This window comes from Thermobia domestica, chromosome 10 (genome assembly GCF_964235325.1).
Source record: "Thermobia domestica chromosome 10, izTheDome1.hap1.1, whole genome shotgun sequence".
Lineage (NCBI taxonomy): Eukaryota > Metazoa > Arthropoda > Insecta > Zygentoma > Lepismatidae > Thermobia > Thermobia domestica.
In genome coordinates, this window is record NC_137463.1 from 73803765 (window position 1) to 73814185 (window position 10421).

The 10421-nt window shown below is 39.5% G+C and overlaps 1 protein-coding gene across 1 annotated transcript in view; it reads right to left on the reverse strand.

Moving 5' to 3' along the window:
- The window catches only part of dlt (codanin-1 like protein dlt), a 60390-nt gene extending 50064 nt beyond the window's left edge, over positions 1 to 10326 (reverse strand). Inside the window, exon 1 of the mRNA XM_081728108.1 lies at positions 10197 to 10326. Coding sequence (XP_081584234.1) covers positions 10197 to 10280 — 84 coding nt within the window. The 5' untranslated portion in view covers positions 10281 to 10326. The remainder of the gene's footprint in view (positions 1 to 10196) is intronic.
- Positions 10327 to 10421: the final 95 nt, after the last annotated feature.

The following is a 10421-nucleotide window of genomic DNA, read 5'->3' on the forward strand; positions in this document are numbered from 1 at the left end:
TATTAGCATCCAGTGGCAGATCCGGGAGGGGGGGGGGCAATTGCCTCTCCCCAGAAGAAGCTTTCTTATTTTATATATATATATAAATAAAACCCATCCGAGAGTTTCGAGCTCTTAAAAATAGCTCTAAGTAGCAGTATTACAACCCACCGCCCCCCAGAAGTCCGTCCTGGATCCGCCCCTAACATCCATACCTGAGCAGCAGTTTTGAGATCCCCAGTAGTATGATTTAAATCGCCTGATTATCCGAGCTGGTTCCTGTCTCGCTTGTGTAGCAAGAAGTTTGAATTACATTCTAGCGATGATAACTGAAAACACTGCTAACTAAAAAATCATACTCTAAGTCAATCGATGAGTAACAATTTTCAATTAAGACACTTACAATATGGTACCGTACTGTTTTCTCTTTTATTTTAATGTTCTGTATGAACTGGGTACTAGTTTCATGGAAACGCTGTACTGCTTGTACATACAGATGGTGATCAGAAAAATGGAAACACCTGTAGTTGGCAACACGTCAGATGTATGGGTTGGCAGTGGTGTTGTGGCGCCCGCAGCGCCGGACCGCTGGTGGTGGTGTGTTAGATCGGTCTCCATACTACGTCAGGCGCAGTGGAACAGCAGTGTCCAGTGGCTGCAGCAGACGGAGGTAGTGTAAAATGGGAGACCTCTCAGATTTTCAAAGAGGGCAAATTGTTGGTGCGCGGTTATGTGGAGTGAGTGTGACGGCAGTGGCTACTGTGTTAGGTGTGTTGCGTGGGACAGTGTCGAAGGTGATGACGGCCTACACAACACACGGGAAAACCACATCGGGGAAGCGGTACAGTGGGCGGAAGAAAATCATGAGTGACAGGTCACGCCGGTATTAAAGCGCATTGTCACGCAGAACCTTCGTGCCACTGCGGATCAAGTGACGGAGAAACTCAATCAGCACCTCCCCCACCCTGTTTTGACAATCACAGTCCGCCGCGAATTACATGACATGAACTTACGGGGTCGTGTTGCACGAGCCAAATCGCTCATCAGGGACCACAACGCTTTCGCACGCCGCAAATGGTGCCGCGACCATGCAACTTGGACCGTTGAGGACTGGAAACGTGTGATATGGTCGGATGAGTCATCCTTCACCCTATTCCTAACCACGGGCTGTGTTTGTGTGTGGAGAACGCCCAAAGAAGCTTGTGATCTGCAGTGCCTCCGCCCAACTGTGAAACATGGCGGCGGCTCGGTGATGCTGTGGGCCGCCATATCATGGTTTTCATTGGGTCCTGTGGTCACACTTAGTCGACGAATCACTGCCAACGATTATATCGCAATTTTAGGAGACCACTTGCATCCTATGGTCCGGATGTTGTTCCCGGACAATGACGCCATCTTCCAGGATGATAATGCACCCATTCACACAGCTGGCGTTGTTGCAGCGTGGTTTGAGGAACATCAGGATAAAGTTCAACACCTCCCCTGCCCGCCCAATCCCCAGATCTCAACATAATTGAATATCTGTGGTCCGTCTTTGAAACACGACTCCGGCGACGATTTTCACCTCCATCCTCTCTCACAGAACTGGCCGATGCCCTGCACGAGGAATGGTGTAAAATTCCACTTGCTACCATTCACGACCTCTATGCCTCCATCCCACGTCGCATCACGGCTGTTCTTAAGGCGAAAGGTGGCCCGACACCATATTAATCTGGTAAGTTGCAATTTTGTACAAGTGTTTCCATTTTTCTGATCACCATCTGTAACTGTAAACTAAACATAGCCTGCAAATACTGAAGATGTTCTCAGACCTTCTTCACTACTAACTGGCTGAATTATTTTACTTGATAAAACGCATCAGCAGCAATACAAAATTTTGTATGGAAATCATAATCAAAAAATATGAAAGAATACAAAATAATGCAATGAATCCGAATCTTCGGCATATCACTATGCTACGCAAGCCTTTCCCAGACCAACCAAACATTTTATTACAAGGCGGTTTTCTACATTTTAAATCATGTGGCTACCACCACAATACCATTTGACAACGTCTATAATATTTTTTCAATGGACATTTGATTGATTCAAATTTATAAATCTATATTAGCCTTTGTATTTCCGTCATGCATATTAAACAAATTATATAGAACTCTCTCGTGGCTATGTCGTTAGTGTACGCGACTTTGGCACGGAAGACCCGGACTCGATTTCCGGTGGGAGTTTATATGGTCCGGATCCCATATTAAGCTGTAGGTCCATGTCTCATATAGCCTCCCTGCTGATCACGCAAAACTCAAATTCAACCAATCAACCAACCAAATACTTATATGTCCCCAAAGTCGCAATGACTGCAGTACAGGTTATTACAAGAGCCTTCGAACTAAGCCTACCTCTAGTCACTTAGTAATAATTTATATGCATATTAGTCTTTGTGTGAAAATTGTTAACACGACAGAATAAAGGAATCCATCAAATATTACAAAATCTGTATGCAAGGATTTAACGTACGAGTTATTAGAATGTCAGTGGAATGGCGTGTACATGGGTGTAACAGCACTCAGGTAGTGAAGTGTGGATAAGTGAACAGAAAACGAGTTGGTAAGCGTTACTTTGCCTTGTTGACGTAAAACGCTACACAGGATATCATCATTCGAACGAAAATGTAGGTAAGCCTACAGGAAGGAGTGTGTCTTTGTGACAGAGCCTTCGTTCATTTATTGGTGTTTCATGTAATATCAAAGAAGAACCTCCGAAATGATGTCCATTCCTACAATACTAGGCATAAAGACGAGTGGAATACTTTGCAAGTCAGGTTAATCAGCACACAACAGTACGTAAAATGTCTCGTGATAATTTCAAAAAATACTGTAAATCTTTTCTCATAAGAAACTCAGTATACAGTTATTTCGGAATTTGAAGAGATTTGTTATCAAGAGTTAAAGCAAAAATATTAACTAACTAGTTAACTCTATGGCCTATGGAACCCGAAGGTTCAGTGTCGCGTTTACAAAAGCTCTCCACTGACTTCTATCCTTAGCCAACTGGATCCAGTTTCTACTTTGTATTCCTATTTTTGCAAGATCCATCTTAATATTGCACATATCTACAAATTTTAACTTTCAAAAATGTGCAGAGATAAAACTCGAATCAGATCTTTAATAAATCGAACGTGCTGAATTTGAAAATGCAATGTTTTTTCCTATCCCCGTTAGATTTTCTGCTATGATGATGATGATTCACTATTTACAAATTTAACTTAATTTCAGATATAAAATATACAGTGCTTATAAAGTCAAAGTTTTAATGAAAGAAATACATACTTATTACATTATACTATACAATATTAAATGTTATAAAAACATTTATCATTGGTATTATTTGTGATACATGTTTACATAAATGCTTGATAGAAACTGATTTACAGCAAAGACCGTTTTGAAACACTTTTCCTTTTGTATGTTGCTGAGTTCTCTTTCGTGAGAAACCAACAGTAATAACTAATCATGGACGGGTCCCATTTCCCTTTATAACGCTGTTCCATCTGCAAAATGTCTTGGTGAAAACTCTCACTTTGTTCATCGCTCATATCACCTAGGTTTTCAGGTAAAAAGCTCAAATGGGAATGCAGATAGTGTATTTTGAGCGACATTCTACACCCTTGTGCCTTCTATTTTTCAAGAAGGTTATTCACCAGCATTTCATAGTTTTCGTCTGTTCGTTTGCCGAGAAAACCATTCACAACGTCTTTGAACGATCTCCATGACTCTAGTTCACTTTCACTTAAATTACTATCCAAGGCATCATCGGAAAGCAATTTCCTTATCTGAGGCCCAATAAATACGCCTTCTTTTAATTTCGCATCACTTAAACCTGGGAAGATCGTTCGCAGATATTGAAAACTCTCACCACTTTTGTCCATACTCTTCACACACTTCTTCATTAGTACAAGTTTTATATGCAAAGGTGGAAGAAGCACTTTTTTCCGGTCAACGAAAGGTACGCATTTTACGTTATATTGCCCAGGAGTTAATTCATTCCGTTCCGGCCATTCTTTAACAATGTAGTGTATCACTACTGTCCCACAAGCACAAAAAATACGGATGTTTTGTGAAGCCACTTTGTAAGCCGAGAAGAAATCCTATGACTTTGAACTCAGCACAAATCTGCCACCTGTAGTCATTGTATTTAATAGCTTGTAGAATATTCGACATGTTGCTGTAAGTTTTCTTCATTGCTTCAGCATATGCTGCAGGTATAGAAGGAAGCACGTTACCATTATGTAATAGTACAGCTTTCAAGCTAACACTAGAAGCGTCAATGAATAGGCGCCACTCTTCCGGTTTATACGTAATACCCAATTTTGAAGATAACCCGTTTACATCATTACAGGCACAAACACCAGTATCTGTAACACTGACATATGGTAACAACTCATTATTTCTGTTTCTAAACACGGTCACCTTCGTTCCTTGATCCAGAACGTTCCATTGTTGCAGACGAGAAGCTAAAAGTTCGGCTTGCTGCTTAGATAAGTACAGATCACGAACGAGATCGTTTAGTTCCTGTTGTGTTCTCAAGCGAGGCCTGTCCTCTTCCTCTGGAACGTATGAATCACCAGACGTTGATGATCTCGTTTCATCCAGTAATGGTGGATCTTCTTCAGGGAACTCTTTTATTGCAGTTGGTAGAACAGGAATAGGCAAATCTTCTCCATGAGAAATTGGTCGCAAAGCTGAAGGGAGATTCGGGTATTGGATGGATTTCTTGTTTCTCGAAGAAAATCCTGTCACATTTGTTAAGCAGAAATAACAGTCATCTATATGATTAGCCACACCACTGGAACACCGAAGGGCAAATGATCTCCTTTACCCTTCAGCCATTCAGTTAGTCTTACGTCACATCTTTTACAGGTAAAATGGGGTGCCCATTTTCGATCCTGATCACCAAAAGGACAACCGAAATAATATCTGTATGCAGTTTTGAGAACATTAGAAATCGTCTCCTCTGAGATTTAGGAGTAAATTCTCCACAAACATAACAAAATAGATCTGGTGAGTTTTTGTATCTACGCTTGAGTTTCTTCATTTCTTCTGATTCACCAACAAAAAGAACAAGCAAACTACAAAATGGGACTAGCTTTTATAAACAATCTTTTTTCTTTATCTTGTAAGTTACAATTACATTAACTCCTAGTTCCAGATTTCTTGCTTTCTATGTTCTATATCAAGTTCTGCAAATATCATAAACTAAGTACACAAACAATACTAAATTAGGGATTATTTAAAGAACTTGTGTTGGATAAATTTGCGACACAAAAAACATGTCTGTGCTGCCATCTATTAATAATAATAATAATTAAAACGTCCCACAATTTATGCACGTCCTGCGCTCATAGCAAGTTAGAGCATTGCAAATAACTCAAGAACCTGATGTGGTAGGGGAAAACGAAGTCCATTTCCGTAATCAGCATATCGAACTTAGGGGAAAACAAGTATTACCTTTTCTGCACAAAAATGTGTGTTGATATGTGCTGTCTTCCCATCTGGATCTAGGTCTTCCTAATGGTCGTTTTCCGGTTGGTTTTCCAGTTAAGTCTTTGAAAGCGCTCCCTCTTTCCTCCATCCTGGCTACATGACCTGCCTACGTTGAGCATCCTAAATTTGATGACCCTAACAATGTTTGGTAAACCGCATAACTTACGTAGTTCCTCGTTATGAAGTTTCCGCCATTCCCTATTTCCGTTCTTCTTGGGTCCCAATATTCGTCTCAGGATCTTGTTCTCAAATACTTTCGGTCTCAAATGACATTATTTTAGTGTGGCTTTCCATCACAAATACACATCTGGCGAATACGTTATTTCGAATTTATCTTTAATCATTTACTAGTTTGAAATATCTGTTCATTTACTTACAATTGTCATTTCAAATTTACACGATATTTTGCCTCATATTGTGTACCGTAGATGCATTGAAAACTTTAGTCATATTTAATATTTTACGTATATATATACTTTTTTGTCGTTTCTATTGGAACAGATGTTGATTAATAACAATAACACTTAGACGTATCTTTCTTGATGTTGCAATTTTCACAAACACCAATGTGGTGGAAAAGAATTAGAACATGCACAAATATAAACAGATTAGAACGAAATTCGCACAACAGAATGTGTCTCTAAGGGGTATGATGATAGTAGTTTTGTGACCTTAAACAACACAAGTGTAGCTGTTTATGTATCACAGTTTGTATCTGCAATGCAAAGACGACGCCAACGGAATTAAGTGACTTCGATTATGGGTTTATAGTACGGCTGCGAGATTCCGCAGTTTTGCCATTCGCATGGGTCATGACGTGCCAGTAGTCTATCAATGCGTACACGATCAAAGGCAGAAGGTTTCTTATAGTAGACATACCTCCATTGCTCTGTGGTTCATCAGAAGCACCTGTGAGCCATTCTATGTGAAATCAACCAAATTTTCAGAGAGAAAAAATTCGTCGTCTCAGTATTTGATGAAACTTGGTGTACATGTAGGCCCCTATGAAAGATGATGATGCACCAAATTTTATCCCTGTACGCCCTGTAGTTTCAGAGTACAGGATGGTGTGTATATATATATATATATATATAAGACAAATTTGATCTTTTTTGTAGAATCTTGTTAGCTTCAGTTGGTCATAATTACCATAAATATTAAGCTAGAGAGAAAATTAATACGCCATTTTGAAAAGAAAAGAATAGGGTACAAGATATGTCGGGAACATTTATTTGAAAATCAAATACCATTTTCCGGGAAATCCCGGAAAATTTTGGATCAGTGATATCTCAGAAAGTGCCCTTTTGATTTCCTTGAAATTGGGTACTAAGGTAGTCCCACATGTCCGTCGTAAGTGTGACAAATGTCAACTTGGGCCAAGAATGGGCCTGGAATCTATAACGATTTCCGTGTGACCATGTCCGGAGACACATCTGGGATGCCAATGTGGCAACTTATCAATTTGTCAGTACTGGTGAAGTAAGGTTTTTCTGGTGCGATCTGTAATTCAATAATCCTGCGGGAATCTTTGGGATATTCCATTATCAATCGTAGTACATTGCATTGACCTAAATATGTGAACATTCTGGAAGGTTCTCGAATCATCTGGAACATTCTAGAAAGTTCTAGAATCATCCAGAATGGTCCAGAATGACAAGAGAATGTATGTCATTCTGGAATGCCCAGGGAAAGCGCACATCAAGCAGAAACTTATAGACCTGATGGACGGACACATGATCGAAGAGGTGACCTACAAACAATGGATTTCAGTTGATCGAACCATGCTGGAGACAATGACTAAATCTGCTGACGAGTTTGTAGATGATCTCTGCAACAAGCTGGAGGTACTTCAGAAACATTCATTTATTGCGAAGCAACAATCGGCATACCTTACTCAACAGAAAGAGGACTTGAAGCCACTAGAGTTTGTTGTACGACTTTTCTAAGAACTACTCCTTTGTGCTACAGGATGAAGCACAGGTATACCACTGGAACAATGCCCAAGAACTGTGCACCCATTTGTAGCTTACTATGGTGGGGAGGGTGTACTGCAGCACATAAGCGTGGTGATCATATCTGAATGCCTCAGACATAACACTGTTGCAGTTCATCTGTTCCAGGAAGGAAAAAAAAAAGTGCAGATCGTGAAAGACAAGTTTCTCAATGTGTCAAAAATGCATTACTTTTCTGATGGAGGTCCATCTCAGTACAAGAACCTGAAAAACTTCATTAACACGTACGCATGGACTATGGTGTGGCATGTGAATGGCATCTTTTTGCAACCTTAGATGGCATGGGAGTGTGTAATGGTATTGGAGGTGCACTGAAAAGGAATGCTGCAAAAGCAAGCCTTCGAAGACTGTACACAAATCAAATCATGACTCCATGCCAATTGTACAACTGAGCCACGAACGACAGCAAGGTTTCTAAAATGGTGTATGTGTAATGCACGAGAAGGAACATAAAGAAGTCACCTTCTTAAAAGACAGAGTTAATGCAGTTCGACAGATTCCTGGAACCTACCTGCTTGTGACATAATGTCTCTTGTTAATCCAATAACTGCAACTGGCCGTACATACACGCTCAGCAACAAAGAGACGGAAGAAGCTAGTCGACTGCTTCTCCACTGACACTTCCCGCAGGTCAGTAATAGCTAAATATTTCTTACACCTTACTTCACCAGTATTGACAAATTGGCAAGTTGCCACATTGGCATCCCAGGTGTTTCTTCCGACGTGGTCACACGAAAATCATTGTAGACTCTAGTTCCATTCTTGGCTCAAGCTGACATTTTGGCACACTTATGTCAGACATATGGGGCTACCTTGGTACCCAATTTCAAGGAAATCAAAAAAAATTTTTTTTTTAATCACTGATCCAAAAATTTTCCAAGATTTCCCGGAAAATTATATTTGATTTTCAAACAAATGTTCCTGACATGGCTTGTAGCCTATTCTTTTCTCTTCAAAATGGTATATTATTTTTCTCTCAAGCTCAACATTTACGGGAGATATGATCAATTGAAGCTACTAAAGTTCTACCAAAAAATATATATTTATATACATTAAATTTGCCAATTCTTTACCACCCTATATTCTGAAAGTACAGGGGGGTATAGGGCTACAATTTGGTGCATGATCATCTCCCGCGGGCCTACGTGTACACTAAGTTTCATCGAAATCTGTCACCATGAGGTTTTGGGCTTCGTTTATTTCTCGTGGAATGACCCCTGTACAATATTTTTCGTGGTCCTACATAACAGAATGGTGACTGCTAATGCCTACCCTTTTCACCAAGTGAGTGCACGAAAATTAAAATGAAACAACATTTTCAAGCCTTTTGTCTTACGGTTATTTCCTGTAGACTGGAGACTGAATGATTATGGTCGAATTGTGAAAGTGAAAGAACGGTGAGTGAGCACTCTACCCAGTGGCGTATTTGGGGGTGGGTGGCTATCGGGCTCAATCCCCCCCCCTCAAGTAAATTTGTTATATAGCTACACAACTTCATTAAAATTTGTCGGCACACAAAACGAAATATATAAGTGCTTATTTGCGTCTTATGCATCGACCCCCCCTCCACTGGCCCTACCACTCAGCTAACATGCCCTCTCACGAATTTGCATCCAGTACCGGAACTCCTCCCTGGGAAGGTTCTAAATTACTGGTCCCCCGTGTAGGTTAGTAGCTGGGTTGGCTTCTTTCTGTACTAAAGTTTATACATTTAATTTACACAGTATTGCTGGCGAGCGTTAGCGAGTGAAGGCGGGTTAGAGCCCCGCAGGGCACGTTGTTTTCTGTCTTTATTACTGCTCAATGGGAAGGGGGACCAGTAATTTACAACCCTGCCCTCCTCCCTTAAGAAAACTTTTTTAAAATACTGGTACTAACAGTGCATTTCCTGATGAGACATGCTAATATTTCATGAAGGTAAGTCTAAACTAAGACTGCATGAATCAGTTTAACTAATTAACAGATTTGGTACAAATCCCGCTCCAGTTGGTACCTTCAGGAAAACACGAGAAAATACATTCGATTAGTTTAGCAAAGTGGATCCAAACTTCCCTAAGCCAACTACACCTCACTTATCCCTAGCCTACTCTATTATACACTTTTAGAGGGGTCCTACTTATCAATGCGCAGCTGAAGCGTGTATTATACAGTTTATCCAAAGATTTTTGCCGTTGTTGTAAAACAAATCAATGTCATGTCAATTTCAGAAGAGATTTTTGTAAAACACAAATACAAGCCTTTTCGCAATTGCTACTTTTTTTTTTTTTTTCTTTTTTCTTTTTTTTTTTTTTTTTTAATGCTAGGCAAAATTCAACTCGCTGAACGCCCGATTCAAATTAATGGAATTCGAGTAACTGGTCTTGAAATTACACCCTACTAGCAACATAATTTACAAGAAAATACCGTATTGTTTAACCATAACTACAAATTATAAATATTTTCCTATTAATGTATTTTATATTTAGAGCAACTTCAAATGATGTATGCACTAAAATTTATCATGCCTTTCATTTCTTGATAAGATAATGCTACCGTATAGAATCCGAAACCCGAATTGAAATTACATGGAACCGTCAGCTTTAATACATAAACATAGTCAGTTCTTCTACTTCAGTGTCAACTATGTGAAACAATTGCACATGGGTTATATGAATATCAACACACTTACTTCAGCGTTTTTTCCTGATAACCACAATAATAAATCATTCGTACAAATAACTCCTCCAAGCACTTCCCGCAAAATTTCTGCCATATTTTTATTGCGTAAGCATTACACTACGCTTTTCAATACACATTTTATAGTAACATATATTAACACTACATAAAAAAACATCACATATAAGCCAAACACCACATAAATCATAAATAAATATATAATACAATATTTTACAAA